Below are 22,046 nucleotides of genomic sequence, written 5' to 3' on the forward strand. Positions count from 1 at the left end.
AAGGACCTTTCTATCTTGAGGTTTATTTCTGTAAACGAGGAGAGCTTTGTTAGTTTTATTATCCATCTAATCCTCTCAGAATCCCAAGCTGAAGTGGTCACTTCTGCTGGTTCTCCTCTAGCTGTCTTTCATCCTGGTGGGCCTGGCACTTTCCCCACTGGCCACCACCATTCCATAACCCATGGGGCAGTTCCCAAGCCTAGGAAGAAGGTGCCCTTATCCAGAAAGACTTGGCACTTGCATTCTCCACTCATCTGAGGGCGTTATGGATAGGAACACATTGAGCCAAGGTCACAGGCTGACGTGCCTGGACCCACTGGGGTCCTCACCCGCTCCTTCTCCTGCTTGGCATCAGTACCACCTTCCTTGTAATTCCTGGGTCTGGAGGAGGGAGGCCCTTTCTGGGTCACCTGAAAGTGTCATCTCCTGGGAGTCCAGCTCCATCCGGAGGGAGGGGTCTTCTCTTAGACTCCCCATCTGGGCAGTTGCTCCTCTGGGTCTTCTCAGGTCTTCGGCAACTTTAGTGAGTGATACTTTTTTTTTTTTTAATTGTTTTCCATGAGAGGCTGGATCTGAGTAATCTACCCACTCATCATCAAAGTAGGCCTGTGACTGAATACATGTCTTTTATTCCTTCAACAAGCCAGGCCTTGGGAGCCAGACCCTACGCCAAGAGCTGAGGGGTATATCTGCCCCAGCCAGTCCTGCGGCCCCAGCTCGTTCAGACAGAACATTCTGCACCCAGGCTCACTGGAGACAGTCAGGGTACCATGTCCAGGATGTGTCGAAGGCATGCTTATGCCAGCGCCCCATGTGACCGTGCCTTTTCATACTGTTCATGGGGTTCTCACGGCAAGAATACTGAAGTGGTTTGCCATTCCCTTCTCCAGTGGACCACATTCTGTCACGAGGAGATACCCCTCATCCAAGGTAAGGAGCAGCGGCTGCGCTTTGCTGGAGCAGCCATAAAGAGATACCCCATGTCCAAGGTAAGCGAAACCCAAGTAATACGGTAGGTGTTGCCAGAGGGCATCAAAGGGCAGACACACTGAAGCCATAATCAGAGAAAACTAGCCGATCTGATCACACGGACCACAGTCTTGTCTAACTCAATGAAACTACGCCGTGCTGTGTGGGGCCACCCAGGACGGATGGGTCATGGTGGAGAGGTTATGTTATTAGGGACAATCAAATTTAGAATCCTCATCTTCTTGCTAGACTGAACTTGTATCAGTATGAGATGCTCCTTTTTATTGCTAGTAATGCTTCTTACGTTAGACACTATTGGACAGTGATATTGCCACATCAGTTTTCTGTCCTTGTTTGCCTGGGTATCTTTTACTTTCACCTGTCTGTGGTCTTCCATCTTAACACGTACCTCTGTGAATAGTGTATGGTCTTAATTTTAACCAGTTTGACCCTTTTTATCTTTCAATGGAGTATTTGCTCTGTTTATAATTTTGATATTTCGGTGTGTAGGTACCATGTGGCTGTTTGTTTTCTGTTCGTCCCACCTATTCTGTGTCCTTGTGTCTTGCCTTCTGTTAGAAGGATGATGTGTTTTTCTAGGTCTGTATGCCTCTGTCAGGTGATCGGGTGTACATTCGCAGATACAGCGTGTGTTCTACATTCAAATCTAACTTAGTACTTTTACTACCTCCCTGACTGTTTCCTCCTTGTCACTGTTATCCTTTAAAATTTTAGGTATATTTTTGGCATTATCATCATCTTAGAGTTAATATTTACCCTCACTGTTACCTCACTGTTGGTCTTTACTTGTTTTTTATATTTCTTTCTTTCTCCCAAAGAACTGCCTTAATATTTTTTTCGTTCGTGTCTGTGGTTGATGAGTTGTCTCCTTTCCATTTGCCCTAAAAGTCTTTATTTTGCTTTCACTTTGGAAGAGTGTTTTTGTTGGGTATAGAATTCCAGGTTGGTGGGTATTTGTCTTTCAGCATTTCACAGGCTCCAGTCCATTATCTCCTGACTTCCTTGTTCTTGAAATGTCAGCCCTCAGGGTTGCTGTGCCATTAAAAGCCACGCCTTTTTCCTCTGACCACTTGGATATTTTCTTCTTGCCTTAGGCACCCGCAGAGCTGCTGAAACCAATGTGTGGTGTTCATTTTTGAGTGAATCGTCTGATTCTCGAGCCAACTCTTGCCCCCATCCCTGTCAGTCAGTTTAGTCGCTCCGTGTCTGACCCTTTGCGACCCCATGGACTGCAGCGCGCCAGGCCTCCCCGTCCATCACCAACTCCTGGATCCTGCTCAAGCTCATGTCCATCGAGTCGGTGATGCCATCCAACCATCTCATCCTCTGTCGTCCCCTACTCCTCCTGCCTTCAGTCTTCCCCAGCATCAGGTTCTTTTCCAAAGAGTCAGTTCTTCGCATCAGGGACTAAAGTATGGGAGCTTCAGCATCAGTCTTTCCAATGAATATTCAGGACTGATTTGTTTTAGGATGGACTGGTTGGATCTCCTTGCGGTCCACAGGGCTCTCGGGAGTCTTCTCCAACACCACAGTTCAGAAGCATTGATTCTTTGGCGTTCAGCCTTCTTCCCGGGCCAACTCTCACATCCATACATGACTACTGGAAAAACCATAGCTTTGACTAAATGAACCTTTGTCGGCAAAGTAATGTCTCTGCTTTTTAATGTGCTGTCTAGGTTGGTCATAGCTTTCCTTCCAAGGAGCTAGCGTCTTTTAATTTCACCATCTGCAGTCATTTTGGAGCCCAAGAAAATACAGTCTGTCACTGTTTCCATTGTTTCCCCATTTATTTGCCCAGGAAGTGATGGAGCCAGATGGCATGACCTTCATTTTTTGAATGTTGAGTTTTTTGCCAGCTTTCTCACTCTCCTCTTTCACTTTCATTAAGAGGCTCTTTAGTTTCAACCCCTGGAGGCATTTCTTATTCCCCTTTCTGTCTTTTCTCTCCCATGAGGGGCCCCATTTATAGTTTTTAACAACGTAGTTTAACAACGGGCTCCTTCGATATATTCTATACTTTTTTCCCCTCTTATATATATATTTTAACCGATCCATCCTTCAGTTTACTGATCTTCTCTTCAACTATGTCGAATTTGATGTTAAGCCTGGAGACTGAGTTCTTAAATTCAATCACTGTTATTTTAAAGTTCTAGCATCGGTTTTGATTCTCAGAAATTTTTCCTTTTGTCAGGTATATTTTTGAACTGATGAACTTTGCATCTGATACCTCTAGCATACCTGTGATATGCTGATATACATCTGACACCTCTGGATATGTTTCAGTTCTTTTTCTCTTGGTCCTGTTTGTTGTCGCACCGTTTTTTACTTCTTTGGTTGCATGTTGGACATTATGTTTGGAAAACCCTAGAGGTTCTGGTGATGCTGTCTTCTCCAGAGTTTCCTCTGATGCAGACTTCTAGTGGGGACAGAGCTCTCTGTTCACTCAGGGCCTGAGTGACTTGAGGCTGGGGGGTCCTTGTAAGCTGAGTCTCAGCAGCCATCACCCACTTTCCCCCCAGACCCCAGGGAGGAGCCCTCTAACATCTCCGACTGGAAGTCTGGGGTGCCTCCCAGGGCCCCTGCTTCTTGACAGGTCCTGAAGCCCACCGTCTATCTTCTGAGCACCACGAGGTGATGGATACTCAGCGCTCAGCCGATTTGGGCAGAGTGTTGGGTACGTTTTCTGTGCCTCCCTTTTCTTGGGGAGCTTGATCTCTGACATCGGACTGACTTGTCAGGCCTGCGCTCTAATTTTTGTCTTCCCAGCCCAAGGGACCATCCAGAGCTGTGTTAGCCAGTTCCCTCTGTTTGACTTTTTCGCTGCCTTTTCTTCGCAGAGTCAGCTTTATTCAGATGCCCCGAGGGAAGGAGTAGACCTCTCAGACTCCAGCTCCCTCACTGAGCTTCCTTTTACTTTGACATCTTGGATTGTGGCTGCCTAAGGACCTCTTTACTGCCAAATTCAGACTTAAATTCAAAAAAGTAGGGAGAACCACTAGACCATTCAGGTATGACCTAAGTCAAATCCCTTATGACTATACAGTGGAAGTGAGAAATAGATTGAAGGGACTAGATCTGATAGACAGAGAGCCTGATGAACTATGGATGGAGGTTCATGACACTGTACAGGAGACAGGGATCAAGACCATCCTCATGGAAAAGAAATGCAAAAAGGCAAAACGGTTGTCTGAGGAAGCCTTACAAATAGCTGTGAAAAGAAGAGTAGTGAAAAGCAAAGGAGAAAAGGAAAGATATTCCCATTTGAGTGCAGAGTTCCAAAGAATAGCAAGGAGAGATAAGAAAGCCTTCCTCAGTGATCAATGCAAAGAAATAGAGGAAAACAACAGAATGGGAAAGACTAGAGTTCTCTTCAAGAAAATGAGATACCAAGGGAACATTTGATGCAAAGATGGGTTCGATAAAGGACCAAAATGGTATGGACCTAACAGAAACAGAAGATATTAATAGGTGGCAAGAATTCACAGAAGCACTGTACAAAAAAGATCTTCACGACCCAGATAATCACAATGGTGTGATCGCTCACCTAGAGCCAGACATCCTGGAATGTGAAGTCAGGTAGGCTTTAGAAAGCATCACTACAAGCAAAGCTAGTGGAGGTGATGGAATTCCAGTTGGGCTATTTCAAATCCTGGAAGATGATGCTGTGAAAGTGCTACACTCAATATGCCAGCAAATTTGGAAAACTCAGCAGTGGCCACAGGACTGGAAAAGGTCAGTTTTCATTCCAATCCCAATGAAAGGCAATCCCAAAGAATGCTCAAACTACCGCATGTTTGCACTCATCTGACACGCTAGTAAGTCCCTCATGGCTCAGATGGTAAAGTGTTTGTGTGCAATGTGGATGACCCGGGTTCAATCCCTGGGTTGGGAAGATCCCCTGGAGAAGTAAATGGCAACCCACTACAGTGTTCTGGTGTGGAGACTCCCATGGACAGAGAAGCCTCGTAGGTTATAGTCCATGGGGTCACAAAGAGTCAGACACGACTGAGTGACTTCACTTTCACTTTCTTTCACATGCTAGTACAATAATGCTCAAAATTCTCCAAGCCAGGCTTCAGCAATACATGGACTGTGAACTTCCAGATCTACAAGTTGGTTTTAGAAAAGGCAGAGGAACCAGAGGTCAAATTGCCAACATCTTCTGGATCATTGAAAAAGCAAGAGAGTTCCAGAAAAATATCTATTTCTGCTTTATTGACTATGCCAAAGCCTTTGATGCTGTGGATCACAATAAACTGTGGAAAATTCTAAAAGAGATGGGACTACCAGACCACCTGACCCACCTCTTGAGAGACCTATATGCAGGTCAGGAAGCAACAGTTAGAACTGGACATAGATAAACAGACTAATTCCAAATCAGAAAGGGAGTACGTCAAGGCTGTATATTGTCACCCTGCTTATTTAACTTACATGCAGAGTACATCATGGGAAACGCTGGGCTGAAAGAAGCACAGGCTGGAATCAAGATTGCCGGGAGAAATATCAATAACCTCAGATATGCAGATGACACCACCCTTATGGCAGAAAGTGAAGAGGAACTAAAGAGCCTCTTGATGAAAGTGAAAGAGGAGAGTGAAAAAGCTGGCTTAAAGCTCAACATTCAGAAAAATAAGATCATGGCATCTGGTCCCATCACTTCATGGGAAATAGATGGGGAAACAGTGGAAGCAGTGTCAGACTTTATTTTGGGGGGCTCCAAAATCACTGCAGATGGTGGTTGCAGCCATGAAATTAAAAGACGCTTACTCCTTGGAAGGAAAGTCGTGGCCAACCTAGACAGCATATTACAAAGCAGAGACATTACTTTGCCAACAAAGGTCTGTCTAGTCAAGGCTATGGTTTTTCCAGTGGTCATGTATGGATGTGAGAGTTGGACGGTGAAGAAAGCTGAGCACTGAAGAATTGATGCTTTTGAACTGTGGTGTTAGCGAAGACTCTTGAGAGTCCCTTGGACTGCAAGGAGATCCATCCAGTCCATCCTAAAGGAGATCAGTCCTGGGTGTTCATTGGAAGGACTGATGCTGAAGCTGAAACTCCAGTACTTTGGCCACCTGATGTGAAGAGCTGACTCATTGGAAAAGACCCTGATGCTGGGAGGGATTGGGGCCAAGGGGAGAAGGGAACGACAGAGGATGAGATGGCTGGATGGTATCACCGGCTCCATGGACATGAGTTTGTGTAAATTCGGGAAGTTGGTGATGGAGAGGGAGGCCTGGCATGCTGCGATTCATCGGGTCGCATAGAGTCAGACACGACTGAATGACTGAACTGAACTGAAGGATCTCTTTTAAAATGTATTTAGCTTTTCTAGCTCTTGGTAGGCTGACCTACAAGCTGCTTGTATCTGTAACTGGAAGTGGGGAAGCCCTGGGTGTCTTCTGTCATCTGAAGCCACATGTAAAAGTCACAGCAATTATATTGATCATCTTTATTTGATACCGGGAAAATAAGAAGTGGTCCTTGCTTAGTACCCACGGTTGTGTTTCTGATCAGAATCCCCAGCTTGCCCGCACTGTTTCAGTGTCACTTGAACTTGGGAAGAAGGTGGAGCAAGTGGCCCACTCCGCCTGGGGATCGAGGAGCCGATCTGCCTGCTTCCCCTATCCGTGTCAGCCCAGGGCAGGCCTTGCGATGACTGGCTGCTGGCGGTGGAGGAGAAGGCAGAGGAGGGAGGGGCTGTGTGACCTGTATTCTGTGATGTGGTCACGGGCGGGTTTTCTTTTTCAGTTTGAAAAAATGACTGCTTTTAGTCTTCTCTCCAGTTTCACTTGAAGGTTGAAAGTGAAGATTTTATTCTCAAAGTTGAGCACAGTGATTTTAGAGTCTTTTTGAAAGCAACACGTGAGGTTTTAAAAAGACATCTCAGGAAACTCCAGTAGATAAAGCGAAAACAAGAGAACGTGTTCAGGGTGAACTGCAGGCGGGACCCCAAACTGTACTGTGTCTCCTCCAGAGTCTGTCATTGCTGAGATGCATGGATATAGGACCCCAAGCACCCTGGGGACTGAGTCCTCAAGTGACCGCAGAGGTCCGGGTTGAGCCAGGAGCAGTGTGGACTATGCCCTGGCGAGTGGAGAGCCGCGAGGCTGGGAGTGGGGCCGGGAGAGGGAGTGGGAGACTCAGGCTCAGAGGGCAGGGCAGCCTCTGGCGGGGTCTGGGAAGCGCTGGCTGTTGCGGCTCGAGGCAGGGACACCCCGAACCTCCACCGTGCAGCCCCCATAGGACAGAGTCTTCTGACAGCCCAGGGTCAAAGTGAAGAGGGCAAGCTCGCAGCAGGTTGACGGAACCCCTGTCCCCACTGTGGGTTCACTGAAAGTGCCTGGAGCGAAGTTGGTCAAGCCCTTGCTGAGCTCGAGTGAGGGAGCCAGTCAGGGAGGACCAAGCTCGGGGTGAGAGTGAGGGACAGCCAGCACGGTGAGTCCTCCTCACCCGGATGGGTTCTGGGGACGCCCTTGAGTTCAGGGGTGCCCTTTCAGTAGCCTCACTGCAGGCTTGTTTGGGGGGTGGAGGGGGCAGAAGCCCCCTTAGAAGATGTGCTCATTCCTAGCGGTGGTGGTTTCTGAAGCAGTGTATACTGTTCGGTTCGACTGTGACCCAGTACATTGCAGGGTCATGTTTGACACTGGGCCTGAGTGGTGGGCACGGCCTTCCTTCTCCAGCACCCCACACTCACCTGCCGTCTTTTCGGCAGCCCCTCCCACCTCTCTGCACCCTTGATGGTGGGCCTGAGCCCAGCTCCCCTGTTACCACAGAGCCCCTTGTGATGGAGTGGGTTCCAGGTTCCGGGCTCCTGGGAGATGAGCTGGAGGCAGAGCCTTCGTGCCATTTCTTCTTGAGACAGCAGAGCTGGTGGTCATAGTGTGAGAGCAGTGGTCATAGTGTGAGAGCAGTGTGTGAGAGCGGTGTGTGAGAGCGGTGTGTGTGAGAGAGCGGTGTGTGAGAGAGCGGTGTGTGAGTGGTGTGTGTGGGAGCGGTGTGTGTGACAGCGGACGTTGTAGTGCGAGATCGGTGGTCGTAGTGTGAGATCGGTGGTGATAGCTCAGGTGCTGAGGTAACTGCCTGGGAAACAGCGGTTGCCCCCGAGTGGGGGGCTGCCCCCATCCACGAGGATGGGTCGCAGAAGGGCCCGCCTATGCGTGCTTTTCCAATGCTGCAACCCCAAGGCAAAGGCCCAGAAGACGAAGAAGTTGGCCTCGACCCAAGTCCTGGAGGCAGAGTGCCCTGAGGTGAGAGCAGCTGGGGACTGGGCCCGTCGGATTGGCCCTCACCCAATGAAGCTTTGGGGTTGTGTTTCATTTGTTAGCATGGCCGTGGGCCCTGCCAGCCAGGGCGTTTTGGCTTTCGTGGGCAGGATCGATCCCAGCAGGTTGACCTTGTTAGAGGTTGTGCAGGTGCTGCGTGGAGGATGGGCGGGGGCCCCACAAGAAGGGATACACTGGCTGGAACAGTCTCTGGGGCATCTGGATCGAGCTAGAGAGTCAGTCCTTGAAGGAGAGAGGCTAAGCCACATAACGTCTCCCGTCTTACAAAGCACAGACCAGTGTGTCCAGTAATTTAATCATGGGTACCTACTGCTTACGTGTATAACATATACCGTCATGGCTTCACATGTCTACTACGTTCCCCTTACAAGTGTTGGGCAGTGTTCTAGGTGCTGAATACTCAGTATGTAGTAGGGTATATGTAAGCCAGGGTTTTTTTACTTGTGCAAAGAAAAAAGGAAGAATAACAGACTCCGTGCGGTTTGGTTTGAGCAAGTTCACCACGTGGATGGCCCCGTGTGCACGCAAATTGTGATAAAATACAGATAACATGAACTTAACATTTTAACCAGTTTTTTGAATGACTGGGTGACTTCAGGGTAGTCAGGCTAACAGACGGCCTTGGGGTGCCATCAGCCAGAGGAACTCTCCAAAGCCTGTGGGCCGTGTAGACCTTACCTTTCTTCTTCACTCTCTCCAGGGGTCCTAGGTCACTTGTCTGCATGTCGTTTAAGAATCTGTTTATCCGCTTTGTTGTTTGGGTTATGTTTAGGAAAGTTTCTCAGACTTCCCTTGTGAGGCTGTCATGGCAAATGCCATGACAGGCAGCCTAGATTAGGAGTAGGCCTGGTTTCCCGGGGTAACATAATTATCAGGCCTCCTGGAGCCAGCCAATCAACATATGCCTAGCAAGAAAAAAGGGAACCTATCAGGGGAAAGCTGAAAGCCCCACGTTGAGCCAACAAAAATTACCTTGCAACTGTGTAACCAATCCGCTTGCGCCAACTACCTGCTGCTTTTTTTGACCTAATAAATACCCGAGAGAACTGGGGCTCAGGGCCTTTCGTCCTCACACACCTGGTGAGGGCGGGAGGCCCTGGCTCAAGTCAGTAATAAATTCCCCTATTGCGAGTTGCATTGTTTCGAGGAGTCTTCTTTCCCGACCGGGGACTCAGACTACGGGCAGAACATTTGTGGGCTCGTCCGGGATCCCTTGACTGGGGAAGAACGCTCTTTGGAACAAAGGGGAAAAAGGACAGGTAATAGCACCGGTGCTCAGGCAGGTCTGGAAAAGTCCAGAGTAAATCCGAGGCCCTGCTGTGAAGCAGGAAGGTGTCTGGCTCAGAAACACCAGAGTAAATCCGGGGCCCTGCTGTAAAGCAGGAAGGTGTCTGGCGCAGGAAGACCAGAGTAAATCCGGGGCCCTGCTAAAAGGCAGGAAGGTGTCTGGCGTTAGGGAAAGCTTTCCATGAGGGAACGGATTAGCCGTTCTGGCTGGCGTGAGGCCGAGGCCAGCGAGCACGCTGGAAGGCAGCCAGCTCTGCGGGAAGGAGACCTCCGCTCCTAAGCCCGAATCTGGGGAACAGTGGACGCCATTCGGTAAGGTGACCCTTGTTCCAGAGGATCTGTGTTGTCGGCCGATGTGTGTCTGTCTGTGTGTTTTTCTGTATAACTGCCGGCATTGTCTCCTGTCTCGTTGTTCTCTGGTGTGTCGTTGTCTACTTCTTCCTATAAAGCCTTGGAGCCTCATTTCTGTTTCTGGGAGTTTCAGTGAACAGGCAGACAGTTGTCAGGGCAACTGACGAGTCCCGGCCAGGGCTACTCCCTGGCGGATTCTGAAGGCCTCCCAACAAGTCAGCCCCAGTAACGGGAGCCCGAGAGGGTGAAACGCTTTTCTTTTTTCTCGTATTCTAAACTGAGAATCTGGCCAAATAAAAACCCGTCTGTGTGGGCACGGGACAGGCACTTAAGAGCCGATAGGGCGCCTGCCACTGGAAGACTCCCGTGAAAGGATAAGGGGGTCACAGAACGGGCTAGAAACCCTTAGGGTGCCCGCCCCCAACAAGAAAACTTCCGTGCAACGACTAAGGCACTCAAATAGTTCCACGAAGCATACCACAAGCCCAACCTCCTGGCCGCCACCACTCCCGATAGGATTTATTGGTGGGAATTCTCGGTGACTTTCTTCTGACTCTCACTATGGGGCAAGGAAAATCCACCCCACTCTCTCTCATGACTGATCATTTCTTGGATGTCAGGGCTAGAGCGTATGATCTGTCGCTACTGGTTACAAAGAGTAAATTAATAACCTTTCGCTCTGCAGAGTGGCCCGCCTTCCAAGTTGGATGGCCTCCAGAGGAAACTTTTCAACCTTCTATTATTCGGGAGGTGAAAGAAAAAGTTATGGCTCCTGATCCCTGGGGCCACCCAAGCCAAGTCCCATATGTTATGGTCTGGCAAGATCTAGTAGAAGATCCGCCCGAATGGTTAAAACCTTTTGTTCACAAACTCCCTGATTCTCCTAATGTACAGGCCCTGGTTATGGAAACTCCCACTCCCCCAGAGGAAGCCAAGAAGAATAAGGGCCCCAAACCGGTCTTGCAGGAATCCTCGGACCGGAACCTGATTGACTTGGAGACAGAAATTAGGCCCCTGCCATATGCCCCTCCACCGTTGCAGGTTCCCCTGGGGAGAAGAGTCCCCCCCCGATGAATCAGAAGGGACAAGGGAATCCCGACCCCAGAGAAGGAATAGAGGAAATAGGGGTGAGCAGGATCATGGAGACCCAGAGTTACCTTCATCTACTGTATAGGCACTCCCCGTCCGGGTGGGACCAGCTAACCTGGACGGAGAGCGAACCTATCAATACTGGCCCTTTTCCCATTTTGTTCACTCATAACCCCACCTGGGATGATTGCCAGCAGCTGTTGCAGGTGCTCTTCACCACGGAAGAACAGGAGCGAATACTGACAGAGGCGCAGAAACGGGTCCCAGGGGTCGACGGGAACCCAACCGCCCAGCCTCATCTCGTGGACGAGGGGTTTCCTCTGTTGTGGCCTAACTGGGATTTTGAGTGAGTGGAAGGTAGGGAGCATCTCCGAGTGTACCGCCAGACTCTAATGGCTGGCTTGCGGGCCGCAGCTAAAAAGCCAACAAATTTGGCAAAGGTAAATTTAGTAAGGCAGGAGCCCACTGAGAGCCCGTCAGCCTTCCTAGAGAGGCTAATGGAAGCCTTTAAACAATATACACCTATGGACCCCCAGGCTGAGGAATCATGCACTGCAGTTCTACTAGTGTTTGTGAATCAGGCAGACCCAGATATTAAGAGGAAATTACAAAAGATAGAGGGGTTAGGAGAACAGACAATACAAGACTTACTGAAAGCAGCTGAAAAGGTATTTAATAATAGGGAGACCCCAAAAGAAAGGGAGGAACGACTTCGTCGAGAGAAAAAGAGAGACCAAAAAGGCAGGCCCTAAAAAAGATCAGTGCGCTTACTGCAAAGAACGGGGGCACTAGAAAAATGAGTGCCCTAAGAGGGACCCGAAGAGAGGAACAACCCAGAGAGAGAAAATTTCCCCTGGAACTCGAGTTCTATATGCAGGGGAAGACAGTGACTCAACACCCCTCCCTGAGTCCTGGGTAACCATACATGTAGAGGGGAAACCCATTGGCTTCATGGTGGACACTGGCACCCAACACTCTGTTTTAAATCAAAAACTGGGACCAATGTCTAAGGAAACCAGCTTGGTGCAGGGAGCCACGGGGACAAAAAGATATTGTTGGACCACGGAACAGAAAGTAAATCTGGGGACCCATCAGGTGTCCCATTCGTTTTTGGTGATACCAGAATGCCCAGCCCCTCTACTTGGACGGGACTTGTTGACTCAAGTTAATACTCAGATCCATTTTGACCCTGGGGGAATGTCAGTCATGGATGGACTTGGACAGCCAATACATGTCTTGTCTCTAGCTTTAAGATGAATACAGACTTTTTGTGCCTAAGCCCTCAGAGGTTATAACACCAGATATACAACAGTGGGTCCACAAATACCCATTGACATGGACAGAAACAGCAGGAATGGGACTGGCTAAACAGAGACATCCGGTCGTCATCGAACTAAAAGCCGAGGCGATTCCTGTGAGGGTAAGGCAATACCCTATGAGCCAGGAGGCTCGGCGGGGGATCACTCCCCACATTCGATGGCTCATGGATGCCGGAATTCTCAAGCGGTGCCAATCCCCTTGGAACACCCCCTTACTACCGGTGAAGAAGCCAGGGAGTACGGATTACAGACCTGTCTAGGACCTATGAAAAGTCAACAAGCGGGTGAGTGACATACACCCTTACTGTCCCCAACCCGTATACCCTCCTGAGCAGTCTGCTGCCTGAGTACACTTGGTACACTGTGTTAGACTTGAAAGATGCTTTTTTCAGCCTACCCCTGGCGGCCCAGAGCCAAGAAAAATTTGCCTTTGAGTAGACTGAGGGGGAAATCCAACCGGTAGCACAACTAACTTGGACCCGCCTCCCACAAGGGTTCAAAAACTCCCCTACCTTGTTTAATGAGGCTTTGAGTGAGGACCTCTATGAATATCGGACTCAGCCACCCAGAGGTCATCCTGCTGCAATATGTGGATGACCTTATGTTGGCTGGAACCACAGAGGAGGCATGCAGCCGTGCCACTGGTGACCTCTTACAGACTCTAGGCACCTTGGGACATCATGCTAGCGCAAAGAAGGCGCAAATATCCCGGCAAGAGGTCACCTATTTGGGGTATAACATCAGGCAGGGGCAAAGGTGGCTAACTCAGGCCATGAAGGAAACAATATTGCAGATACCAGAGCCCAAGACCCCCCGCCAGGTGACAGAGTTTTTGGGGACTGTTGGATATTGTAGACTGTGGATCATGGGGTTTGCTGAGAAGGCCCGGCCCTTGTATGAGGGAAGTAAAGAGACCCCAAACTGGACTTGGACTGAGCCAATGAAACAGGCTTTCCAGACACTCAGACGGGCCCTACTAGAAGCCCCAGCCCTTGCCCTGCCTAACCCAAATAAGCCATTCCAGCTGTTTGTAGATGAAAAGCAAGGAATAGGAAAGGGGGTCTTGATGCAACAATGGGGACCATGGAAGCGGCCGGTAGCATACCTTTCAAAGCGATTGGACCCGGTGGCCTCTAGGTGGCCCCCTTGCCTCCGCATCATTGCAGCCACTGCCCTCCTCGTCCGCGACGCCGACAAGTTGACGTCTGGACAGCAACTCTGGGTTTACACCCCCCACGCCATCGAAGGGGTTTTAAAGCGGCCAGCCGGGACTACGCTGCCCCCATATTAGCCATGGGACTTCCACCTCCTGGTATGGAGACTCTGCCGCCAGTCTCCGACTATTCCCTCCCTGACCTCGTTTGGATCGACGAGGATACCACCCTCCAGAAAGATGACAAAGATGGATGGTACCGAGATCAAAATAACAACCTGATATTGCCTGCCATCCTGGGTCGTCACCTATGTGAACACCTGCACACAACTACACACTTGGGGTAAAAAAAAAAAAAGACCTTGACACTTCTCCAGACAGCCTGCCTGAGGTTCCCTCGACAAAATGCAAATGTACGAGAGATAATCCAGGCTTGCAAAGTGTGCCAGCTGATGAGGACAGGGAAAAGGCAGCACACTGGAACGAGGTACCAAGGGGAAGAACCAGGGCAACACTGGGAGATAGACTTCACTGAGGTAAGACCAGGCAAGTACTGGTATCGCTATCTGTTGGTTCTGGTAGATACCTTCTCGGGATGAGTAAAAGCCTTTCCCACTAAGGGAGAGACAGCAACATTGGTTGCTAAAAAGATCTTAGAGGAGATAGTGCCTGGGTACGGGCTGCCAGTGACTATGGGCTCTGATAACGGACCTGCCTTTGTGAGCAAGATTGTACAAGGGCTGGCCCAAGCTCTGGGGACAAAATGGAAGTTACATTGTGAATATAATCCCCAGAGCTCAGGACAGGTTAAGAAAATGAATCGGACCCTAAAAGAAACTTTGACAAAGTTGGCAATAGAGACTGGCGGGGACTGGGTGACCCTCCTTCCCTTCACGCTGTTTCAAGCGCATAACACCCCTTATAAGCTGAATCTTACCCCTTTGAGATTCTGTATGGAAGACCCCCTCCTGTGTGTCCTATATTCGAGGGAAAATGCCTACCACCCCCTACCTTGGGACAATTCCAGCAAACACTGATGGCATTAAGTAAGGTGCATAGCCATGTTTAGAAATTAATTTGAGAGATACACGAGGGTCCAAGCAAGGGGACCATCTCCTCACATAATATTGGCCCGGGTGATTGGGTTTAGGTAAAACGACACCAATCTAAAGCATTAGAACCTAGATGGAAAGGCCCTTATGTTGTTCTCCTTACCACTCCTACTGCTGTTAAGGTCGACGGGATCGGGCCCTGGGTTCACTGCAATCACGTGCGGCAAACCACCCCGGAAGAACAGGAGAAGGTGCAAGCAGAATGGGAGGCAAGACCTCACCCGTCAAATCCTTTGAAACTGAAACTCATACAATGGGAGCCCTCTTAACTCTCCTGCTGATAACAGTTTTCACCAGCCCAGGAGCAACCAGCCACAAGCGCCATCAGCCAGCTAACCTGACTTGGGTGATCTACAATCCTGAGACTGGAGAAGTGCTTAATTCGAGCTCCAACGTGGCCCCCAAAGGGACATGGTGGCCAGTACTGACCTTTGATTTGTGCGTGCTGGCGGCTGACAGTAATGGGTTTGGTCCCCACCAACTGACCAAGTTCTTTGCCCATGGCTCTTTCAGTCTGTTCACCCATAACTGTGAGCAAAAAGGCCCACAGTACTACGAACAGGTGCCTGTCTATGTCTGCCCGGGGGGAGGAAGGGATCGGAACCAAATTGAAAAGTGTGGCGGAGTTGACTCTTTTTATTGCGCTGCTTGGGGTTGCAAAACCACCGGAACAGTCCATTTCGCACCTCCAAGAATCCTTGAGCTCCTTGGCTGAAGTAGTATTACAGAATAGGAGAGGTTTAGATTTGTTGTTTCTGCAACAAGGAGGATTATGTACAGCACTGGGAGAAAAATGCTGTTTCTATATCGACCACTCAGGGGTGGTACAAAAATCTCTCCAGAAAGTAAGAGAGGGACTAGCCCAGCGAAAGAGAGAACGAAAAGCCCAACAAGGCTAGTTTAAATCTTGGTTTCAGCGCTCCCCTTGGTTGACCACTTTGATTTCCACCCTCCTGGGTCCACTCATAATATTAATATTGTTACTGACCTTTGGTCCATGCATTTTAAACCGACTGGTCTCATATCAGGGAGCACCTAAATACCATCCAAATTATGTTATTGAAACAACAATATCAGTCAATTTCACAGGGTGAAGAGAAAGATTCCTCTACAAAAGTATAAAGACGGGGGGAAATGTGAGGCTGTCACTGCTAATGCCATGACAGGCAGCCTAGATTAGGAGTAGGCCTGGTTTCCCGGGGTAACATAATTATCAGGCCTCCTGGAGCCAGCCAATCAACATATGCCTAGCAAGAAAAAAGGGAACCTATCAGGGGAAAGCTGAAAGCCCCACGTTGAGCCAACAAAAATTACCTTGCAACTGTGTAACCAATCCGCTTGTGTCAACTACCTACTGTGTAACCAATCCGCTTGCGCCAACTACCTGCTGCTTTTTTTGACCTAATAAATACCCGAGAGAACTGGGGCTCGGGGCCTTTCATCCTCACACACCTGGTGAGGGCGGGAGGCCCTGGCTCAAGTCAGTAATAAATTCCCCTATTGCGAGTTGCATTGTTTCGAGGAGTCTTCTTTCCCGACCGGGGACTCGGACTACGGGCAGAACACCCTGGGTCTGGAGAAGGCAGTCTTGGATTCCGGGTTCTCTTCTCCGCGTGCCTGCCAGGTCGAGGTGGAGGTTGAAGGCCAGTCTGAGTTGTGCTGGTCTGTGTGGTCTTGGGGTCAGCGGACCCCCTCTTCTCCAGAGGGACAGGGAGATCCTTTGTGTGGAGCCTGGAGAGACTTGATAGGGTCAGTCTTCACGGTCTCGCTCTCTTTTTCATTTGTGTTTGCATTTAGTTACTTCCTCATTTAACTGTTTTCTAGGAGTTGGCAACATCTCGTCAACAACTGAATGTGTGCAGGGAGCAGCTTCTTGCCAGAGAAGAAGAAATTGCTCAGCTGAGAGCAGAGAGAAAAAACATCAGGGTCAGTAGGCGGAGTCTCCCGTGCTGACCTGTGCCCACGGGGCTCTCCGCTGGGCTCCGTGTTGCTGTCTTTAAAGTCTGTCTGGTTTTCAAGTCATTTTTCACATCTTCCCACTGGGCAGACCAAGGTGGATCAGCTTGGGGTTCTCATAGTTTGCTTCAAATTTATGATGAGAGCGAATGTAATTTTAGTACATTTGAGGGGGGAGTTCTCTTAACTTCCATTTTTGGCCATGCTACAGTTTATGTGGACTCTTAGATCCCTGACCAGGGATTAAAACCCATGACCCCTGCAGAAGTGTGGAGTCTTAACTCCTGGGCCACTGGGGAAGTCCACTCTAACTTTAGACTGAACTGGCGGGAATCCGACGTGCCTTAGCGTGGTTTCGGCTTTAGCGTGAGGCTGAGAGGAGTTCTCGGCCCTGAATTCAAGTGTGAGGTTGAAGGTGCTGCTCTGGCCCCGCCCTGCAGCTGCTGCTGGAGCACCTGGAGCTCCTGGTTTCCCAGTACGTGCCATCCCTCCGGATGACGGCGGACAAGCAGCAGGCGCAGTCCCCAGCCGGCATGATCAGCGAGGTGGAGGTGCTCAGGGCGCTGAAGTGTCTATTTGAGCACCACAAGGCCCTGGACGAGAAGGTACCAGCCACCCGGCCGGCCTGCATTTGTACACTTGCTGCCTGGTCAGGTGGATGATGCACGTATTTATGGAACTAGTTGACTTTTGAGCTTCTTGAATTCTTGTGAATACAGTTTTTCTGTAAGAAGTTAGAATTTCATATGGTTAAAAAGCATTGCCTGAGTACATGCTCAGTCATGTCCGAGTCTTTGCGACCCCGTGGACTGTAGCCCAACACACTCCTCTCTTCCTGGGACTTCCCAGGCAAGAATACTGGAGTGGGTGGCCATCTTCTACTCCAGGGGATCTTCCCGACCCAGGGATCCAACCTGCCCTCTCGAATTGGCAGGCGGATTCTTTACCATTGAGCCACCTGGGAAGCCCCCAGTTAAAAGTATTAGTTGGCATAAATGTCTCAAAGAGGTAAGTTTGATCAGTCATAGTGTAATTTCAGTTAAGGGTTTGTCATTTGTATCCTTTCATTTTAAGTATAAAGGCTATAGTGGTGAACATCAGATGTTATTTACCCCACTGATTTCGGTGCCTGTGTTTAGTGGTGAACTTCAGATGCCAGTCCCCTGGCTGCCCCTGCTCGCTCCTGTCTGCGTGTTCAGACCAGCCTGGAACACGGAGGGCTGGGAACCTGCGAGGACGGCACTCCACGGGGAACTAGCACAAGTGATGACCGCTGAGGTGGACCCAGCGGCTGCGGAGCTGAAGGATTTTTTTTTTCTTATTTTCCTTCAGCCTCGCTGATGGAGGCCTGGATGTATTTTTTAAATTTTCGGGTTTTGTCTCTGACTCCATCAGCCCACCTTTGTGAATAACCTCATAGGATTGCCTTCCGCCCACGCTAAGACCTGATGTCATCAGGCTATCTAGGAACTGCATTCTCCTCCTGCCCGTTTCTTCAGTACTGATCGCTTAAGAGATGGCAGTGTCTCCTAAGCATGGCCGCTTCTCCAAAGTCCGGGCTTCCATGTAAAATTGTGTTCGGTTCCTGAGACGTGAGCTGTCCTAAATGTCGCTGACGAGCTGTGGTCCTCTCGTGCCCAGGTGCAGACCCAGAGGGAGCAGGACTGGGAGTGTGCACAGCAGGCCCACATGCCAGCCACTGTGGTCCAGGCCATCGAGAGAGACGAGGGCGTGTCTGACAGCGAGGGCGATGGGGTCACCCTCCTCAGCTCGGCCACTCAGCTGCCGCCCAGCGCGCAGGCCGATGCTGAGACTCTGCCTCCAATGAATGCTTCAGGAGCAGCTGGACGCCATCAACGAAGAGATCTGGTGGGTGTGCCCGAATTCTGCTCCCCAGAAACTGGGCTTCCTGAGGAGCTGTCTTCTCCTAGGAGAAGTCTGAGTGTTCCATAGTGAGAAAACAGACTTCAGGCCTGCTTCAAGGATTTTCAGTTCTGAGATCGCCCTTGATGAGACGGCTGAGTCAGCCAGGGCGTTCTGTCCGCAGCTGGTGTCAGCAATCTGTCGGGGGGGCGTTGTGGGGTGTCACCCCCAGCTCTGAGCCCCAGTGTGGGTGAGGTCCCGAGGCGGTGTCCCCTGTGGCCCGTGAACCTGCCAGCACTGAGGGTTCGCCCTTGTGTGTCCCTCGGAGCCTCCCATGTTCTGGTGAAAAGCCACCTGGAACAGAAAAGCTGAGGTTTGGGGTTGGCAAATTCCCACTCAGATCAGCATTTTCCTTTTTAACTTAACACAGTGTGAAGATTGGCCAACCATCTGTTCATCCATCCATCTGCTCACTAGTCCATCCATCCATCCACTCATTAATTCATCCATCCAGTCATCTGTCCATTCATCTACTATTATCTACTCACTAATCCATTCATCCACCCACCCATCCATCATCCATCTGTCTATCAATCTATCCACCTATTCAACCACCCATCTGTCCATGCATCTATTCAACCACCCATCCATCCATCCACCTGTCTAACCACCCATCCATCCATGCACCCATCCACTCATTAATCTATCCATCCATCTGTTCATTTATCCATCATCCATCTATTCATTTATCCATCCATCCATCCATCTTTACAAACTTCCTTCCTCCCTCCCCTGATCCCATCCTTCCATCTGTCATTCCTCAGTAGAACTTTACATTTTTGTGCAGATTGGTATCTTATTCCTCTTAAGTTTAATCATAGGGTATTTCAATTCCCCCCACAACCTTGCTCTTTCTGATTGCATCCTTTCTCCACTGCGATTTCCAGGAATTACACTGATTCTTTTGCCAACAATAACTCTGGAGATTTGTTAGCATCTGACTCCCTGACAGAGCTGTTCTATTATTACCATGTTTCAGCTGATACTTTTGTGTTTTTCAGGTAGGCCATTATATCATCTTCAATCACTGGCTAATTTATTTCCCTCTTTCAGCTACTACAATTATTATTGAATTTTCTTCTTCAATAGCACATTCTAGAACTTTCAGAGCATTGATAATTAACAGAGGTGATCACAGCATCCTTGAATTGTCCCTGACTTTAATGAGACCACTTGTGACACATCACTATTCAGTGTGATTTTGGCCCTTGGCTTGAAATAGATGTTTCCAACTCTGTTTCAAAGTTGTCCCTTTTGGTTTTTAAAGAGTTTTTTAGTGGGAAGATGTTCAGTTCTATCCAAATGAAGGGGGCAACAGAGGATGAGATGGTCAGGTGGCATCACAGACTCCATGGACATGAGTTTGAGCAAACTCTAGGAGATAGTGAAGAACAGGGAAGCCTGGGGTGCTGCAGTTCATGGGGTTGCAAAGAGTAAGAACGACTTAGCAATGGAACAACAATAACAACAGTGGGAAGATGTTGAGTTCTATCCAGTCTCTTCTTCAGCATCAAGTCAAGAAGAACACACCTGGGGTGGAATGTAGGAGGCCATGATTCTCCTGCCCTGGCCTGTAGCTGCCCCCTTTGCCATGCTACTTTGCAACATTTCCCGTCAAGAGACACAGCGTATTTCTGCAGCTTCTGGGCTGGCCATGTGACTTGGCTTGGCCAACAGAAACAGGCAAAGTGACAAGCCTCACAGGGCCTTGAGAGCTTTGCTCTCTGGCCACTTCCCTGTGAACAATCCCAGGCCAGCCTGCTGGAGGACAGGACTCCCATCATCATCCCTGCCAGCAGCCAGCTTGTCCATCATGAACCATGGCTACCCTTGAGCAGCCAAGCTCAGCTGACCCACCAGCTGACTGTGGATGCAGGACTGTCCCCACTGGAGATCGACCACACATCTAGCCCCAGTCAGCCCCCGACCCACAGCCTGATGAGAGATAATGGGTGGCTGTTTGCAGCCACTAAGTTCTGGGCGGTTCACTGTGCAACAGTAGATAACCACAGAAAGGCTGTTCTCTTTTGGCCTGTTGAACATGAACTGATGTTTACTGTTGTGTCCTGGAAATCATAGAATGAGCCTGTACGTGTGATTGGGCCCAATTTTTTGACATGCGGCCGAGTTGCCAAAAACTCAGCAAATGTGACCAGGCACTCTTTATCAGAATTGGCTGAGACTTTATAAAATCAAAGCCTCATTTTGTCTTATTGCTTCAAAAAATGATGCTACTGGGATTTCCCTGATGCTCCAGTGGCTAAGACCCCATGCTCCCAATGCAGAGGGCCTGGGTTTGATCCCTGCTCGGGGAGTTAGATCCCACGTGCCATGACTAAAGATCCCATGTGCTGTGACTCAAAGATACAGCACGATGCAGGTAAGACTCAGCGTGGCCAAGTAAATATTTAAAAACTGGTGCTGGAGTCGACTTGTGGGAGAGGATGGGGTGTGGTCGCTGGGTTGCCCAGGATGCCGGGTTCCAGGTGTGAGATGCTGAGAAGAGAATGAGTGTGATCTCCAGAGTGAGGACACGGTGGCAGACACCCGGAAGTCTTAGGCCCGGTAGAGACAGCCAGCTGAGGCCACTTTCTGACTGGGGAGGGGGGAGAGGGCTAGCAACAGTTGGTACCATCCCGTAGTTGGTCATAAGGTCTAAGTCGAAAGAAGCTCCCAGAATACTGCTGTCCCTGGAGTTTTGTGGTGGTGGTGTTAAGTTATGTCCTCAAGTTTTGGGGTATTCCTCTGCTCAGAAGGGAACCCAATCTCCTGCTCCTTAAGTATGGACCCAGCTTAGTGACCCGCTTCTAACGAATAGAATAAGGCAGAAATGATAGCATGTAACTACTGAAAAGTGGGCCATCATAGGCATTTCAGACTCTTCCTCACTCTCTCTCGCACTTCCTGCCCCGGGTGAAGCCAGCTGCCATGCTGTGAGGACACTCAAGCAGCCTGAGGAGAGGTCCATGTGGTGAGGAGCTGAGGCTCTGCCAACAGCCCTGTGAGTGTGCTATCTTGCAGGCTGATCTTCCAGTCCCAGAACAACCTTCAGATACCTGCAGCCCTACATGACATCTTGACGATAACCTCACAAGGGACTCCCAAGCCAGAATTGCACAGCTAAGCCATTTCTGAATTTCTGACCCCACTGAAAGAACCTGAGATAATAAATACACATTATTTTAAGCCACTAGCTTCTGAGGTTGTTTGTTCCACAGCGCAAGCTAACTAATATACTTCTTATGGTGGCTCTGAGTGGTGAGTTCATCCATGTCAACTTGTTCTCTTTCATGGACTCAAGGTTCTGGCATAGTTTTCTCCACTCTAAGATCCCACTAGCACAGACCTCTTCGTTTACTGGATACCGTACTTAAAACGTATGCCAACCCTTTGCTTGATAAAGAGTGAGTTTGGGTTTCTGGGACTGGTGTTGTACCTGAGAAGCAGGTCTCTGACCAAGGCTCTTCTACAGACCTCTGCAGGAGAAGACCTCAGTAGCTGCCTGACATCTGTCCTAACCGCCCTGCTGTTGGTCTCTCACCCTTGTGTAGGGTTGGCGGCAAGCTCAACACAGGATACCCCA

General features: G+C 49.5%; 2 protein-coding genes across 12 annotated transcripts in view; one reads left to right on the forward strand and one right to left on the reverse strand.

Annotated features, from left to right (window-relative positions):
* The first annotated feature begins 767 nt into the window (after positions 1-767).
* Positions 768-21,648, forward strand: LOC122710283 (liprin-alpha-3-like). Of its 3 annotated transcripts, none has more exons than XM_043928025.1 (5): positions 768-989; positions 16,409-16,510; positions 16,981-17,145; positions 18,182-18,409; positions 19,731-21,648. In XM_043928025.1, exons 1-5 carry the CDS (start codon positions 771-773, stop codon positions 19,767-19,769), a joined length of 753 nt encoding a protein of 250 aa, XP_043783960.1. In that variant the 5' UTR covers positions 768-770; the 3' UTR covers positions 19,770-21,648. The 3 variants fall into 3 exon arrangements, with proteins under 3 accessions (XP_043783960.1, XP_043783961.1, XP_043783959.1); XM_043928026.1 differs by lacking the exon at positions 19,731-21,648 and adding an exon at positions 19,351-19,382 and having other exon boundaries at positions 769-989; XM_043928024.1 differs by having other exon boundaries at positions 770-989; positions 21,485-21,648.
* Positions 16,377-22,046, reverse strand: part of LOC122710281 (src substrate cortactin-like) — a 169,075-nt gene continuing 163,405 nt past the window's right edge. For 6 of the 9 annotated variants that reach the window (XM_043928009.1, XM_043928001.1, XM_043928004.1 and 3 more), the window contains one exon: positions 16,377-18,771. In XM_043928009.1, the coding sequence (XP_043783944.1) occupies positions 18,529-18,771 (243 nt within the window). In that variant the 3' untranslated portion in view covers positions 16,377-18,528. The remainder of the gene's footprint in view (positions 18,772-22,046) is intronic. The other 3 variants (XM_043928007.1, XM_043928002.1, XM_043928006.1) reach the window with 1 other exon arrangement.

This window comes from Cervus elaphus, chromosome 16, assembly GCF_910594005.1.
Source record: "Cervus elaphus chromosome 16, mCerEla1.1, whole genome shotgun sequence".
Classification (NCBI taxonomy): Eukaryota; Metazoa; Chordata; class Mammalia; order Artiodactyla; family Cervidae; genus Cervus; species Cervus elaphus.